The 17,853-nt window shown below is 42.4% G+C and overlaps 1 protein-coding gene across 9 annotated transcripts in view; it reads left to right on the top strand.

The window, feature by feature from the left end:
• Window positions 1-17,587, top strand: part of LOC149746970 (DPEP2 neighbor protein-like) — a 32,347-nt gene extending 14,760 nt beyond the window's left edge. For 2 of the 9 annotated variants that reach the window (XR_016388254.1, XR_016388258.1), the window contains one exon: window positions 16,352-16,793. Coding sequence is in view for 1 of the 9 variants with exons in the window: in XM_089898564.1 (XP_089754690.1) it covers window positions 13,108-13,180; window positions 16,349-16,755 (480 nt within the window). In the remaining 8 variants the exon portion in view is untranslated. Of the gene's footprint in view, window positions 1-6,573; window positions 6,892-12,935; window positions 13,181-16,348 lie in introns of those variants that run through there. The other 7 variants (XM_089898564.1, XR_016388255.1, XR_016388252.1 and 4 more) reach the window with 7 other exon arrangements.
• The last annotated feature ends 266 nt before the right edge of the window (window positions 17,588-17,853 follow it).

The raw sequence follows: 17,853 nt of genomic DNA, 5'->3' as shown, positions 1-17,853 counted from the left end.
TCCATAATATGAGTTTGTAACATCTTACCTATAATTTGTGGGTAGATGGGCAAAGGCTTGGCCTTAATCACACATATAAAAACACGTTAACAAGATCATGTTTGGTTTTAACCCCAGTCTCTATTTTCGTACCTGCATTGCTTATCCTTACTGAAACTTGCTTTCCTCATCCGTAAGGGAAGTACTTTATGAACTGTGACATACTAATTAATTTTAGTTTTGAATCATGGTTCTTCTTTAAGGTTTTCTTTGTTCTAGTTTAGTGTCATTTGAGGGTGAGCACTGCACAAGGCACATATAGAAAAACACAGGGTATTTCCTGCCTTCCAGGAGTTTCAAGAAAAGAGAGAACAGTTTTTAGAGGCTTAGCACTTATTCCACTCTTGCATGTTTCCCTACTAACACGGTTTCTAAAATTACTCATCTGTGTGGAGCTCAATAAATATTTCTCCAGTAACTAACATAAGACAGGCAGATCAAATAATTAGATGTAACACTTTCATTCATACAATATAGCGTGTTATCTTACAGATGAAAATTGGCAACATGTTCAAAGAGTAACCAAGCTGGCTTTTAGGATCTAGCTGTGTCAGTCAGTTTTGGTTTATTATCTCTCTCCTCTGCCTGCTGTATCTTGTATTTATTTATGTCATCTTCATGTATAACTTCTAAACTATAAGAGCTAGCCACTATGGCTTTGAATGTAATGAAGTCACAGTATGATGAAGGAATTGTTTTCTAATGCAACTCTCCCTAAACCTCAAAACATTAGAATAATTCTGTAGTCCTCCATTTGTCTCAGTTACTGCTCAGAGCGCTAATGCAGCAGGTTGTGTGCCTGGGCAGTATGGGGTACTTGCTTTCACTGCTGAGCTTTCTAACACTACAAATAAAACATAGATTATTCAGAAAGTACAAAGGTTCAACATCTTCCCACAAAATCGTTGATGAAGTTATTTCATTAATTAGCTCTTAAAAACAAAACAACTGATAACAACAGGATACCTATTGATTTATGAGGTAAACAATTTCCTTTGAAAAGATAAATATTGATGCCAATACACTGGTGATGAAGTGGAGCCTAGGGGATGAGGGGCTCCTCATGTGGGGATGAGGCCAGCTAGCAGGCATTGTCTGAGTCAGGACCTTGAGCTGGGTCAGGAGGTATAGACCTTATAACTCTCTTATTGATCATTGATCCTGGGGGTGAATGGCAACATCCTGTGAGATTTCTGAGTCAGTTCTGAAGTAGGTTCTCGTTCGAGTTGGGCAAACATGTAAGAGCAGTATATAATTGCTTGGGCACCAGCCCAACCTGGAGTTGATGCTTAGGATGAGGTAGGTAGACAGAGACTAAAGGATCAATTTTTTAAACCAATGAGAAAATTGCTGAAGTTGCTCTACTCAGGGCAGGCGTTGCGGGGTGCAGAGTACAACTGAGGAGTGGTTTATCCTTAGTTCTTATGTGTGCTAAAAGTAGAGGTGTAGTTTTATTATATGGTATTTTGGGTCAGTAATGATAGTCGTACATACATGTCTGCTTCTATATGTTACTTATACATTATATATATTACATATGTGTATCTATATATGACATTAGTTCATACATGTACATTGTATAAAATTTAGAAGAATCAAAAGGGGTATAGTGAAAAGTTAGTCTCTACCCCTTTCTATGCCTCCCAGCCACCAATTTCCCTCCTGGAAGGTGAATTACAATTGCCAGTCTCTCACTTCCTCCTTTCAATGCTCTTTGTTCTAGCCGATTAATCTCCCCAAGCCCAAGGGCTCCTGCTCAGAAATTTTCCAGCTTCTGCATTTTCCTGTCTGGTTAAATTTAACCTTATTTACCTATCTTTCAAAGCCTCAATGTTTTATTTATTCTTCTTTAATTTCTTTTGTCCAGTTCTCCTAACAAGCTCCCTATGTCTCATTCCTACATGTACTTGTTCTCACTTCTCATTCATGATCTTCTCTCTTCTCTAGTCTATGTGAAATTTGTGCTTCTTTGAGACTGAAGTCAGACCCTATTTCTTCTGACTGCTCCACCCATCCCCATTGATTTCCTTCTTCTCTGAACTCCTAGGCATCTACAAAGTGGGTTATGCTTCAGTATCCCAAAATGATGCCAAAATATGTTAAATAAAATATTAAGTTGCATTATTTGGCTGGAACTATATAAATCCAAAGAGGCAAAGAGGTTAGCTCAAAGCTATCAGCTGTTACAATTATCTTTGATTAATGAAAAAAGTTAACATACAGAATTTTTCAAAATATGGTTCTTGCGGGGAAAGAGAAAAAGGAGTACTTGCTGGGGAGAAGTTGCAAACCACTAACTGTACACACATCTAGTACCTAATTATGTAGTCAAGTGGTTGAGAGCATGAACTTTGAAGTCAGGCACACCTAGGTTTGACACTCTCTGATCTTTTGGAGCCTTGGTTTCTCAACAAGGAAATGAGTTAGCAGGTAAAGCACTCAGCACAATGCCTATTGTATGGTAAATGTTCAATAAATGTTATGTGTTATTGTTGTTGTTGTTAAATCTTATTTGCTATTTTGTAAGGTTTGTCTCCTGTGTTGGGCAGAATAGTTGACCCTCTTCCCCCTCCAAATGTCCACATCCTAATCACCAGAGCCTCTGAATGTTACCTTACATGGCAAAAGGGACTCTGCCGATGTGACTAAATCAAAGATATTAAAATAGGGAACTTATTCTGGATTATCAGGTAGACCCAGTATAATCACAAGGATCCTTTATAGATGGAAGACAAAGGCAGAAGATTCAGGGAAGAAGAATCCGTGTCAGAGTTAGAGTGATTTGATGTGAGAAGGAGTCAACCTGCTGTTGCAGGCTTTGAAGATGGAAGAAGAGCCAAGGAATACTGGCATCTGAAAAGAAGCTGGAAAACATAAAGGGATTGTCTCCCAGAGCCAGCAGAAAGGCTTTTAGCCCAGTAAGATCTGGTTCAGATTTGTGAGCCCTAGAATTGTAAGATAATAAGTGTGTGTTGTTTTAAGCCACTAAGGTAGTGGTAATTACTAAAGCATCAATAGGAAATGAGTGCACCTCCCCAGCTGAAGACCAATTTCGTAAAGCTCATAGTGTCCAGAGTAGTGCGGGATGGGAACATAAATGCAAAAATTGGGTCTACTGAGGGTTCCAGCAGAGAGGCATAGCAACTTGTAAATTGCCCTTTATAGTGAAGAAGAGGAAATCAGAGTTAGCTACAAGCCAGGTCTCTTTCTAAATGTGGATTTCCATTACAATATAAATTGAAAATACTGGGGAAATTCCCTATCTCACTGCCCGGGAAAGATGCCAACAGGCCATAAATTCACCTATACTCCAGTCAGGTTTTCCCCCTAAGTGTCCTTGCCTCCCTTACTTACTGCTAATTTACAAGATCAGTAATAATCACTATCACGCACTGGGTGCACAGTCTGTGTCAGGCATTGTGCTAAAGGTTTGTACACATTATCATATTTAATCCTCACAAAATTCCCATGGTGGTAAAAAGAAATGTAGTACCTTGTTTTTCAAAGTTCAGGTCATGGGTCTCAGTGGAAGTTGAAATCAGTTTGGTGAGGATTGACAAGGAATTTTAAACAATAAAATACAGTAGAAAAATACCAGTGTACTGCATAAAATGAATAAGTATATTTTCATAAAATTTGGTTTCAATTATACATATAACAAAGACTCTCAAGTTACAGGTGAGTCTTAATTGATAAAATATATATGTATTGGGTTGTGTTGTAGAACATATTTCTTTTTTTTGTTTTTTTTTTTTTCCTTGCGGTACACGGGCCTCTCACAGTTGTGGCCTCTCCCGTTGCGGAGCACAGGCTCCGGACGCGCAGGCTTAGCGGCCATGGCTCACGGGCCTAGCCGGCTCCGCGGCATGTCGGATCTTCCCGGACCAGGGCACGAACCCGTGTGCCCTGCATCGGCAGGCAGACTCTCAACCACTGCGCCACCAGGGAAGCCCTGTAGAACATATTTCTTATAGTGGGTTACATTAAAAAAATTTTAAACCCACCAGTAAAGTGGTTAAGAGTACAGGCTCTGGCAAAAAGGTTACCTTGGTTTAATCCTAGTTCTTTGTCTTACCAGCTCTGATCTTGAGTGGGTTACTTGTTCTCTCACACAGTTACTTTGTCTCCTTGGGTCTCCCCTCAAAGGGTCTTTTTGAGGATTAAATGGATGAATCTAAGTAAAGCAGTTTGAACGGTGCTTTAGTAGCAAACACTCAGTTACTGTTACTTTCCCAATGTTACCTGGTTAGCAAGTGGCAGAACTGGGCAGATTCCTGTTCTGTCTGATAAAGTTTAGTCTTGAGTTTGAAATCAAAGGTAATTTCAAGCTGACTTAGGTGTCCCGTCAAAACAAACAAAGAACAAAATAAGTCTGCCTTTACAATAATTTACCAGCAAATTAAAAAGATGGGAACCCTCATCTTCTCAGGAAGTTGGCCTACGTTGGCAGAGTCTTGTCTCTGAGAGAGTACAGGTTTCCTGTCTTGTTCTGCTCTGAGTTACAGGAGAAGAATATGTGGAAGGCACTAGGTTGTTTGACATATAGAACAAAGTGGTGACTCACATAAATCTTTACCGTAGGATCACCATATAAATGTTTACATCTAAAAGGAATCAGGCAAAGGAGGAAATCATGCAAGAGTCTGGAGGGAGGCCTTCAGCTAAAAGTTTGTGAGATGACTGCTTTTGTTATTGGTTGTATTTGTCTTTTGTTTTTTTCTGCTCTGTTTCCTCCCTCTGCTCCAGCAGGCAGCTGAGGCATTTTATCAATTTCTTAAAAAATTTTCTGATGCTACCTGGTGTTACGTGCTTTGAGTGTTGGTTGAAATATATAGCCAGGCTATACTGCTTTCACAGGCTCTGAAAATTTAAGAATTTAAGAAGCTAATGAGTTTCTTAAGTTATGCGTAAGCCTTAGTTGCTGAAAATTATTCTGGGCCTTTAAACTGCTGATTTTTATATTCAGCCAAAAGCCAACTTAAAAATGAATTCCATACTACCTCCAATTTGCTTGATTGTAGAGTAATTTTATATCTAGTTAAGGTTCTGTTGGAATATGTATTTCTAGATTTTACGGTTTGGAAAGTGTGTGAATCCAGCCTCTCTACCAGGATGTGGCAGGGAGTTAGCAGTGTTTTGAACCATCAGGGAAAGGAAGTAGATATATTCAGCACCCTGCCCCATCTCAACACATTCACTTTCTCATCTTAGTAGTGGTAATCTTTCATTTGTTATTTTGGATTGAACGTTGTTTGTAGCATATGGCCCTAATGCCTTAGAGCCCTAAGTAGAAGGGACAGTAGTGCTAATAATTCTCTGTCGGAGACGTACCCCCTCTTCCCCCACTTCTTTGTTCTTGAAGGATTTGCTTTCTCTTTTATTATTTATTTATACTTTTTAAAAGAGCAGTTTGAGGTTCACAGCAAAATTGTGGGGAAGGTACAGGAATTTCCCTTATACTCACTGCCCCTGCACATGCATAGCCTCCCCTATTCTCAGCATCCCCCCGACCAGAGTGGTTCATTTATTACACCTGTTTAACATACACTACCACATCATAATCAATCAGAGTCCATAGTTTACATCTGTTTACATTACATAGTTTACATTGCAGTTCATTCTTGGTATTACACATCTCACACCAGTCAGAATGGCCATCATCAAAAAATCTAGAAACAATAAATGCTGGAGAGGGTGTGGAGAAAAGGGAACACTCTTGCACTGCTGGTGGGAATGTGAATTGGTACAGCCACTGTGGAGAACAGTATGGAGGTTCCTTAACAAACTACAAATAGAACTACCATATGACCCAGCAATCCCACTCCTGGGCATACACCCTGAGAAAACCATAATTCAAAAAGAGTCATGTACCAAAATGTTCATTGCACCTCTATTTGCAATAGCCAGGAGATGGAAACAACCTAAGTGTCCATCATCGGATGAATGGATAAAGAAGATGTGTCAAATATATACAGTGGAATATTACTCAGCCATAAAAAGAAATGAAATTGAGCTATTTGTAATGAGGTGGATGGACCTAGAGTCTGTCATACAGAGTGAAGTAAGTCAGAAAGAGAAAGACATATACTGTATGCTAACACATATATATGGAATTTACGAAAAATCATGTCATGAAGAACCTAGGGGTAAGACAGGAATAAAGACACAGACCTACTAGAGAATGAACTTGAGGATGTGGGGAGGGGGAATGGTAAGCCATGACAAAGTGAGTGGCATGGACATATATACACTACCAAACGTAAAATAGATAGCTAGTGGGAAGCAACCACATAGCACAGGGAGATCAGCTCGGCGCTTTGTGACCACCTAGAGGTGTGGGATAGGGAGGGTGGGAGGGAGGGAGACGCAAGAGGGAAGAGATATGGGAACATATGTATATGTATAACTGATTCACTTTGGTATAAAGTAGAAACTAACACACCATTGTAAAGCAATTATACTGCAATAAAGATGTAAAAAAAAAAAAGAACACTTGAACAATTGTTTTTTTTGTTTTGGTTTTTGATATTTTAGTTTAAATTTTATTTCCTGCCCCCAAACATCCATTAAGCCCCCAGGAGAAGGAAAAGTGGATGTGACTAGAAAGAGAGAGAACTTTCTTCACAACAATGGCCATGGCAAGCTTAGGCACTTTTGGTGAAATTTCTCTGGGAAGTACTGGCAGAGGAATAAAATTCAAACTGACAGAGAGGTATTGCTTTTTTTTTTTTCTTTTACATCTATATTGCAGTATAATTGCTTTACAATGGTGTGTTAGTTTCTCCTTTATAACCAAGTGAATCAGTTATACATATACATATGTTCCCATATCTCTTCCCTCTTGCGTCTCCCTCCCTCCCACCCTCCCTATCCCACCCCTCTAGGTGGTCACAAAGCACCGAGCTGATCTCCCTGTGCTATGCGGCTGCTTCCCACTAGCTATCTATTTTACGTTTGGTAGTGTATAATATGTCCATGCCTCTCTCTCGCTTTGTCACAGCTTACCCTTCCCCCTCCCCATATCCTCAAGTTCATTCTCTAGTAGGTCTGTGTCTTTATTCCTGTCTTATTCCCAGGTTCTTCATGACATTATTTTTTCTTAAATTCCATATATATGTGTTAGCATACGGTATTTGTCTTTCTCTTTCTGACTTACTTCACTCTGTATGACAGACTCTACGTCTATGCACCTCATTATAAATAGCTGAATTTCATTTCTTTTTATAGCTGAGTAATATTCCATTGTATATATGTGCCCCATATTCTTTATCCATTCATCCGATGATGGACACTTAGGTTGTTTCCATCTCCGTGCTATTGTAAATAGAGCTGCAGTGAACATTTTGGTACATGACTCTTTTTGAATTATGTTTTTTCCAGGGTACATGCCCACTACTGGGATTGCTGGGTCATATGGTAGTTCTATTTCTCGTTTTTTAAGGAACCTCCGTACTGTTCTCCATAGTGGCTGTACCAATTCACATTCCCACCAGCAGTGCAGGAGTGTTCCCTTTTCTCCACACCGTCTCCAGCATTTATTGTTTCTAGATTTTTTGATGATGGCCTTTCTGACTGGTGTGAGATGATATCTCATTGTAGTTTTGATTTGCATTTCTCTAATGATTAATGATGTTGATCATTCTTTCATGTGTTTGTTGGCAGTCTGTATATTTTCTTTGGAGAAATGTCTATTTAGATCTTCTGCCCATTTTTGGATTGGCTTGTTTTCTTTTTTTGTTATTGAGCTGCATGTGCTGCTTGTAAATTTTGGAAATTAATCCTTTGTCAGTTGCTTCAGTTGCAAATATTTTCTCCCATTCTGAGGGTTGTCTTTTGGTCTTGTTTATGGTTTCCTTTGCTGTGCGAAAGCTTTGAAGTTTCATTAGGTCCCATTTGTTTATTTTTGTTTTTATTTCCATTTCTCTAGGAGGTGGGTCAAAAAGGATCTTGCTGTGATTTATGTCATAGAGTGTCCTGCCTATGATTTCCTCTAAGAGTTTGATAGTGTCTGGCCTTACATTTAGGTCTTTAATCCATTTTGAGCTTATTTTTGTGTATGCTGTTAGGGAGTGATCTAATCTCATACTTTGACATGTACCTGTCCAGTTTTCCCAGCACAATTTATTGAAGAGGCTGTCCTTTCTCCACTGTACATTCCTGCCTCCTTTATCAAAGATAAGGTGACCATATGTGTGTGGGTTTATCTCTGGGCTTTCTATCCTGCTCCATTGATCTATCTCTCTGTTTTTGTGCCAGTACCATACTGTCTTGATTACTGTAGCTTTGTAGTAGAGTCTGAACTCAGGTAGCCTGATTCCTCCAGCTCCGTGTTTCGTTCTCAAGATAGCTTTGGCTATTTGGGGTCTTTTGTGTTTCCATACAAATTGTGAAATTTTTACTTCTAGCTCTGTGAAAAATGCCAGTGATAGTTTGATAGGGATTGCATTGAATCTGTAGATTGCTTTGGGTAGTAGAGTCATTTTCACAATGTTGATTCTTCCAATCCAAGAACATGGTATATCTCTCCATCTATTTGTATCATCTGTAATTTCTTACATCAGTGTCTTATAATTTTCTTCATATAGGTCTTTTGCCTCCTTAGGTAGGTTTATTCGTAGATATTTTGTTCTTTTTGTTGCAATGGTAAATGGGAGTGTTTTCTTGATTTCACTTTCAGATTTTTCATCGTTAGTGTATAGGAATGCAAGAGATTTCTGTGCATTAATTTTGTTTCCTGCAACTTTACCGAATTCATTGATTAGTTCTAGCAGTTTTCTGGTAGCATCTTTAGGATTCTCTATGTATTGTATCATGTCATCTGCAAACAGTGACAGCTTTACTTCTTCTTTTCCGATTTGGATTCCCTTTATTTCCTTTTCTTCTCTGATTGCTGTGGCTAAAACTTCCAAAATTATGTTGAATAAGAGTGGTGGGAGTGGGCAACCTTGTCTTTTTCCTGATCTTAGTGGAAATTCTTTCAGTTTTTCACCATTGAGGATGGTGTTGGCTGTGGGTTTGTCATATATGGCCTTTATTATGTTGAGGAAAGTTCCCTCTATGCCTATTTTCTGCAGGGTTTTTATCATAAATGGGTGTTGAATTTTGTCGAAAGCTTTCTCTGCATCTATTGAGATGACCATATGGTTTTTCTCCTTCAATCTGTTAATATGGTGTATCACAGTGATTGATTTGCGTATATTGAAGAATCCTTGCATTCCTGGAATAAACCCCACTTGATCATGGTGTATGATCCTTTGAATGTGCTCTTGGATTCTGTTTGCTAGTATTTTGTTCAGGATTTTTGCCTCTATGTTCATCAGTTATATTGGCCTGTAGTTTCCTTTCTTTGTGACATCCTTGTCTGGTTTTGGTATCAGGGTGATGGTGGCCTCGTAGAATGAGTTTGGGAGTGTTCCTCCCTCTGCTATATTTTGGAAGGGTTTGAGAAGGATAGGTGTTAGCTCTTCTCTAAACGTTTGATAGAATTCGCCTGTGAAGCCATCTGGTCCTGGGTTTTTGATTGTTGGAAGATTTTTAATCACAGTTTCAATTTCAGTGCTTGTGATTGTTCTGTTCATATTTTCCGTTTTTTCCTGATTCAGTCTTGGCACCTTGTGCATTTCTAAGAATTTGTCCACTTCTTCCATGTTGTCCATTTTATTGGCATAGAGTTGCTTGTAGTAATCTCTCATGATCTTTTGTATTTCTGCAGTGTCAGTTGTTACTTCTCCTTTTTCATTTCTGATTCTATTGATTTGACTCTTCTCCCTTTTTTTCTTGATGAATCTGGCTAATGGTTTATCAATTTTGTTTATCTGCTCAGAGAACCAGCTTTTAGTTTTATTGATCTTTGCTATCGTTTCCTTCATTTCTTTTTCATTTATTTCTGATCTGATCTTTATGATTTCTGTCCTTCTGCTAACTTTGGGCTTTTTTTCTTCTTCTTTCTCTAATTGCTTTAGACGCAAGTTTAGGTCGTTTATTCGAGATGTTTCCTGTTTCTTAAGGTAGGATTGTATTGCTATAAACTTCCCTCTTAGAAGCGCTTTTGCTGCATCCCATAAGTTTTGGGTCGTCGTGTCTCCATTGTCATTTGCTTCTAGGTATTTTTTGATTTCCTCTTTGACTTCTTCAGTGATCACTTCGTTATTCAGTAGTGTATTGTTTAGCCTCCACGTGATTGTAGTTTTTACAGATCTTTTCCTGTAATTGATGTCTAGTCTCATAGCGTTTTGGTCGGAAAAGGTACTTGATACAATTTCAATTTCCTTAAATTTACCAAGGCTTGATTTGTGACCCAAGATATGATCTATCCTGGAGAATGTTCCACGAGCACTTGAGAAAAATGTGTATTCTGTTGTTTTCGGATTGAATGTCCTATAAATATCAATTAAGTCCATCTTGTTTAACGTATCATTTAAAGCTTGTGTTTCCTTATTTATTTTCATTTTGGATGATCTGTCCATTGGTGAAAGTGGGGTGTTAAAGTCCCCTACTATGAATGTGTTACTGTCGATTTCTCCTTTTATGGCTATTAGTATTTGCCTCGTGTATTGAGGTGCTCCTATGTTGGGTGCATAAATATTTACAATTGTTATATCTTCTTCTTGGATCGATCCCTTGATCATTATGTAGTGTCCTTTGTCTCTTCTAATAGTCTTTATTTTAAAGTCTATTTTGACTGATATGAGAATTGCTACTCCAGCTTTCTTTTGGTTTCCATTTGCATGGAATATCTTTTTCCATCCCCTTACTTTTAGTCTGTATGTGTCTCTAGGTCTGAAGCGGGTCTCTTGTAGACAGCATCTATACGGGTCTTGTTTTTGTATCCATTCAGCCAATCTGTGTCTTTTGGTGGGAGCATTTAGTGTATTTACATTTAAGGTAATTTTCTATATGTATGTTCCTATTCCCATTTTCTTAATTGTTTTGGGTTCGTTATTGTAGGTCTTTTCCTTCTGTTGGGTTTCTTGCCTAGAGAAGTTCCTTTAGCCTTTGTTGTAAAGCTGGTTTGGTGGTGCTGAGCTCTCTCAGCTTTGGCTTGTCTCTAAAGCTTTTAATTGCTCCATCAAATCTGAATGAGATCCTTGCTGGGTAGAGTAATCTTGGTTATAGGTTCTTCTCCTTCATCACTTGAATTATGTCCTGCCAGTCCCTTCTGGCTTGCAGAGTTTCTGCTGAAAGATCAGCTTTTAACCTTATGGGGATTCCCTTGTGTGTTATTTGTTGTTTTTCCCTTGCTGCTTTTAATACGTTTTCTTTGAATTTAATTTTCGACAGTTTCATTAATATGTGTCTTGGCGTATTTCTCCTTGGATTTATCCTGTATGAGACTCTGTGCTTCCTGGAGTTGATTAACTATTTCCTTTCCCATATTAGGGAAGTTTTCAACTATCATCTCTTCAAATATTTTCTCAGTCCCTTTGTTTTTCTCTTCTTCTTCTGGAACCCCTATAATTTGAACGTTGGTGCGTCTAATGTTGTCCCAGATGCCTCTGAGACTGTCCTCAGTTCTTTTCATTCTTTTTTCTTTATTCTGCTCTGCAGTAGTTATTTCCACTATTTTATCTTCCAGGTCACTTATCCGTTCTTCTGCCTGTTATTCTGCTATTAATCCCATCTAGAGTATTTTTATTTTCATTTCTTGCATTGTTCATCATTGTTTGTTTCATCTTTAGTTCTTTTAGGTCCTTGTTAAATGTTTCTTGCATTTTGTCTATTCTATTTCCAAGATATTGGATCCTCTTTACTATCATTATTCTGAATTCTCTTTCAGGTAGACTGCCTATTTCCTCTTCATTGGTTAGGTCTGGTGTGTTTTTATCTTGCTCCTTCATCTGATGTGTGTTTTTCTGTCTTCTCATTTTGCTTCTCTTACTGTGTTTTGGGTCTCCTTTTTGCAGGCTGCACGTTCGTAGTTCCCTTTGTTTTTGGTGTCTGTCCCCAGTGGCTAAAGTTGTTTCAGTGGGTTGTGTAGGCTTCCAGGTGGAGGGCAGTAGTGCCTGTGTTCTGGCGGATGAGGCTGGATCTTGTCTTTCTGGTGGGCAGGTCCACGTCTGTTGGTGTGTTTTGGGGTGTCTGTGGACTTATTATGATTTTCGGCAGCCTCTCTGCTAATGGGTGGGGTTGTGTTCCTGTCTTGCTAGTTGTTTGCCATAGGGCGTCCAGCACTGTAGCTTGCTGGTCGTTGAGTGATTCTGCGTGCTGTGGTTGAGATGGAGATCTCTGGGAGATTTTCGCCATTTGATATTATGTGGAGCTGGGAGGTCTCTTGTGGACCAGTGTCCTGCAGTTGACTCTCCCACCTCAGAGGCACAGCACTGCCTCCTGGCTGCAGCACCAAGAGCCTTTCATCCGCACGTCCAGGTACGTGGGGACTTTCTTCCCTTTTGGGAGGTCTGAGGTCTTCTGCCAGAGTTCAGTAGGTGTTATGTAGGAGTTGTTCCTCGTGTAGATGTATTTCTGGTGTATCTCCGGGCGGCGGGCGCAGGTGCCCGTTTGCGGGCTTCTCTGGGCTCCCGGCTCCCGGCGGCGGGGAGCGGCGAAGGAACCAGGAGGGCTGGCGGGCGGTCTGGGAATGTGGCGGCCGCGCAAGAACGGCCCATGGCCCTCACTCACCGCTCCAGTGCAGCCGCGACACGGGCCCACGCCCACCACCCTCGGGTTCCGCCACAGCCGCTGGACACGCCGCGGACCCGCACGGCTAAGCGGAGCTGGGCTCAGGCGTCAGCCCTCCCGCTCCAACTAACTCCCCAGAAGTATTGCTTGGTGTGCATTTCCAGGCTCTGCCTTCTTTCTCATCTCTTGGTGGCAGGTTGAGGAAGAGGAGAAAAGGTTAAAGTTTTTCATAAACCGGCAGAATAAGCTTATAACATCCTCTCACTATCTCTGCATAGGTTCTAGTCTCTGCAGCACTACATAAGCTTTGCCCGAAGTAATGAACAGTTAAAAGTCAAGTGTAGTACTTCACCAAACGACTTAAAAATGCTTGCGCACTGTAAAGGATTACGTTGCAGAGAGCACACATGGACCCAGAGCAACTTTTGCCAAAAGAGAATATTGTGCTAAATGTACAGCCATAGCTCTTTTCCATATGAAGAAACAGTCAGAAGGATAAAAGAACTTGGTCAAAATCACACAAGTAAGTAGGACAGAATCTGGTCTGTCTGTCGTAAGGGTTGTGTTCTTTAACCAGCAGGCTAGCTTTTCTCAAATCTGATTCATGCATAGAATAACTAAACACCTCTGTTTGCCTTGAATATTCCCTGTTTATACGTAGGGCTGCTGCGGTTTCTCATATTGCCCACTTTGACTCCCAAAAGCAACCGAGAATACACAATAATTTGGTCATTCTATCCATGGACCACTGTGGTGGGACTGCCCAGGAAGCTTATTAAAAGTGCAGCTTCCTGAGCCCTACTCCACATCTAGATAAGTTTTCTTAGGGTTGGCTCAAGAATCCAGGTACAAGTCTTTTTAAGTGCTTTTGTGGAACCCCCCAGGTGAGTCTCTCGCTCCCGTAGTTAATAAACCATTTATTCTGCCTCCCCCAGATGCCCAGCCAGGTCCTATTAAGGTAGAAGTTCCCCCACCACATCAGAGGGATGCTCCCAGCCAAGTAATCTCTGGAGCCTTGGAGAATCTGAATGGTCTCATGCTGGCCCACCTGCCATGACAAAGCTCCTCCAGAGCATTCCCCTTCACATTTTACATTCTACCACTCCCAAAGGCAGTCTGCTCCAATGGGGCCTGACTTCGTGTGTCCTAACGTGCACCCGCTGATTCAAGCAGTTTAGGAATAGAAGGTGCTGTGGTTTTCAACCAGGGTGGCCCAACCTCTAAAATGGTAGTCGAAGCAGTCTCTACCTCCCGGGCACATCGCCTCTGCAACAGCCCCAGTGAACGAATGTCCCATCTTTGCTTTTTCGAGGTCGGCAACAGGGAGTCCCCTCCTAAAGAAGGTTGTCTCTCATTGCCACACTATCAAAGCCTGCCGCAAATGTTCCTTCCCGTAGGCTTGATCAGGCTAAGGGCAGAGTTGTCTCTTTCCTTCTCTGAGTCGGACCAAATCGTCTTAGAAACACCTCTTCACACTGTTGACCATGTTTTTCATGGGAGCTGCTGCTGAGTCTTTCTCTCATCCTTTCATGGTGGAGAGAAAGAGGATTCTAATGAGTTTTACTTCTAGGGGAGAGGGGAGTGTAATGATCATGTTGTCATTTTCTATTATGTCCTTGTGTCATGAATTTGTTTTCAATTTCATGTTAAAATGGGCCCACCATTTCCACTTTGTGAGGTCATTCAGCACCCTCCTTTTGCTCCTTTAACATCTCTCTCAGTATCACTTGGAAATATTTGAAATGGCATGAGCTTGTCCTCACGTTCCTATTAGCTGTAAATCTGGAGCCCCGACGTGAACCTAACCATTGAGCAGAACACCTCTCCACTACCTGTGTAACACTGGGTAGGCCCCTTAACCTCTTGGTTTTCTTAAGTCCTCAGTTGTAAAAATGTGAGGGTGCTATGGATTTATATTTGGGGCACGACAAGGTCGAGAGGAGTGTGTCTTTTCCTTTATTCTTCCAAACTGGAATGTCCTCCCTCTCTTCCGCATGGGTCCAAATCTCACTTGTCCTTCAGGCCGACTGCCAAGGAGCCTTCCCTGATTCCCCAGGCCACACAAATCTCTGCCTCTTAGGGTCAGTGCCATACAACCTAGCTGTCTCTTACGTTAATCTTGTCTCTCAAGCCAAACTCAGAATATGGGTCTCTCTTGCCCTCCCGTGGCCCCTGCGGCTGTGCCAGCCCACCGGCACGCCCCACGTGGGGTGTCTACTAGACTAGGGCATGGGTGGGGAGGCCCAGGGGTGAGGGGCGAGGCAGAGTACCTTTGCCTCTACCCTGTTCTCCTCCACAAAACTGCCCCTCCTCCTCAAGCCTGCCCCTCAAGTCAAAGGTTCCATATATGACGTCACTGGGTAGTGATGCCCTCACAGGCGTTCTCAGGGTTTCCATGGCAGCATAACTGTGCAAACGGGCTGCACTCAGAGAAACTTCGCTACCCGTTCTCCACCAGATACCGATCTTTTTGGCTGTCTGTGTGAGAATGTGTGACCGGGTAGTGTCTGTGTACTCTAACCTGTGCTCTGTTCCCTGGGTGGGCAGTGCAGCAGGTACACCCAGACAGGGCAACTCTACAGGCGGTGTGATATACACACAACCTCACCCGGCTGGCACATGTTCCTGTGGGGGTTGCCAACTACGTACAGCTGAGCACTTTCCCCCCAGATGTAAGTAATACCAGTGACCTGGGACGCCTTCAGGGACGCACAGTTCTCACTGCTGAGGACAAGTGAAAGCTCATCCCTGGACAAGTGTGCGGGATGGTTCTGAGCTTTATAAATATAGCCTTACCCTTTGGGCTACAGGATGCTTCCATTCAGACCCTTTCCTGATTGGCCTCTTAACAAAAGACAAGCGCATTTTTGTTGGCAAATTGCAAATGGAGCGGTTTGAGGAAGAGGGCCACTCTTGAACCGCACCTTCAAACCCAGGCACCACTGTGCTATCATGTAGACATCTATATCGGTCCCCTCAGACACATCCCTTACCGAGTTGCTGAGTACTAGGGGTGAGGGTGTTGCCATATTGATGGGAAGACCGTAAGAACGAAGGGGGGGGCGGTGATGAAGTGCTAATGAGACTGGAGGGCTGAGGAGATGGTGTCCCAGGAGGCTAGGTTGATGTGCGCCTAGACTTGGTACCCAGAACCCGGTTCTGAGTCTCCTGATCACTCTGCCTCAGTATTTGGCCTTGTTCTAATCGACATAAAAGTATTAGACAGCTAGAGTTCAGTGTGGTTGAAATAGGCAGTATAAATGGGGCCCAAGAGGGGTTGCCAAGGTGGGCGGGGTTCTTAACCAATTTATATTAGATTATTTTTTTCCAAAACTTGAAAGACATTTCCATGAAAGCCCCAGAAGTGACACACTGCAAGAAATGTTTTCTCTGCTGTGGAAGGGAGAGATGGAGAGGATCATGATTGCAATTACTTTCGGGTTCTACTGTTTTCCCTGGGAAAGGTGAAGAGACTTCCTCATGTGCTGCAGCCCTAGGCTCTAGGGATTGCTTTTGCAGCCAGTGTCCCTTCTCTAGGGACTCATAGAGATGATGCGCCAAGGCTGTGTTTTGGACGTCAAGTAGATTAAAAGGTCTTCAGCCAGAAACTGGGAGAGACATGAGAGAGGGAAATTCTGGCAGGAGACTGTGCACAGCAGAAGTGACTGATCAGTTCTGATTTTCTTTGCAGCAGCAGTGGCTCCCGCTTCTCATCCTACACCTGGTCATTACCATGTCCTGTACCGCGGGTGTGGAGAAACGCAGTTGGGCTGGCATGGGGAGACATACTGCCTGGTTGGTGGCTACCGGCTCTACGGGGATGTTCCTTTGGCCACGCCAGCTAAGGTAGAAGCAGAGAAGCCAGTCCCCAGACGTGCTCCGAAGAGAAAGCACTCTCTGGAATGGTCGGACGAAGACCTGGGTTGCCCCAGACCCAAAATCCGGCGATTGGAGCTTTCAAGCAGCACAGGAATACAAGGTGCTTTGATTGTCAAGCAGGGTGGCCCAACCTCTGGGCACATCGCCTCTGCAAGAGCCACAGTAAACGAATGTCCCATGTTTGCTTTTTCAAGGTGGCAGCAGGGAGTCCCCTCCTAAAGAAGGTTCTCTCTCATTGCCACACTATCCAAGGTTGCCACACATGTTCCTTCCTGTGGGCCTCATCAGGCTAAGGGCAGAGCTGTCTCTTTGCTTCTCTGAGTCGCACCATATGGTCTTAGTAACACCTCTTCACCCTGTTGACCATGTTTTTCACGGGGGCTGCTGCTGAGACTTTATCTCATCCTTTCATGGTGGAGAGAGAGAGGATTCTAATGAATTTTACTTCCAGGGGAGAGGGGAGTGTTATGATTATGTTGTCATTTTCTATTATGTCCTTTTGTCATGAATTTATTTTCAATTTCATGTTAAAATGGGCCCACCATCCCCACTTAGTGAGGTCATTCAGCACCCTCATTTTGCACCTTCAACATCTCTCTCAGTATCACTTGGAAATGTTTGAAATGGCATGAGCTTGTCCTCACATTCCTATCAGCTGTAAATCCGGAGCCCCACCATGAACCTAACCATTGAGCAGAACACCTCTCCACTACCTGTGTAACACTGGGTAGGCCCCTTAACCTCTTGGTCTTTTTAAGTCCATAGTTATAAAAATGTGAAGGTGCTATGAATTTATATTTGGGGCGGGACAAGGTAGAGAAGAGTGTGTCTTTGCTTTTGTTCTTCCAAACTGGAATGTCTTCCCTCTCTTCCCCATGGAAGATGCTCCTTTGGCCTCGCCAGCCAAGGTGGAAGCAGAGAAGCCAGTCCCCAGACGTGCTCCGAAGAGAAAGCACTCTCTGGAAATGCCGGACGAAGACCTGGGTTGCTCCAGACCCAAAATCCGGCAATTGTAGCATGGTGGCAGGAGGCGGACCCCACAGAATCTTGCAGGTGAGTCATCCTGAAGAGAAGGCAATGGTTTAAATGCCTAAGGTAGCGAATGCCTCTTCCTGCACTGACACCCCCCGCCCCCCACTGCCCACTGCCACAGATTAGAACCTGCATCGTTTTGTCTGAGCCTTCCCCAGCCAGGAGCCTCCTTCTATACTAAATGGCCATAAGCCAGGAGCCTCAGAAACTGAGGTTTGTAATGAGAGTCTGCCCTGAACATCCCAGGGCTGAAGCTGGCCTGGAAGAAACCCTGACGTTCCTCTG

This window comes from Delphinapterus leucas, chromosome 17, assembly GCF_059928025.1.
Source record: "Delphinapterus leucas isolate spDelLeu-1000000601 "Yukka" chromosome 17, BTC_Dleu_Yukka2, whole genome shotgun sequence".
Classification (NCBI taxonomy): domain Eukaryota; kingdom Metazoa; phylum Chordata; class Mammalia; order Artiodactyla; family Monodontidae; genus Delphinapterus; species Delphinapterus leucas.
The sequence above is the reverse complement of the archived record's forward strand: the minus strand, read 5'-3'. Positions and strand labels throughout refer to the sequence as shown.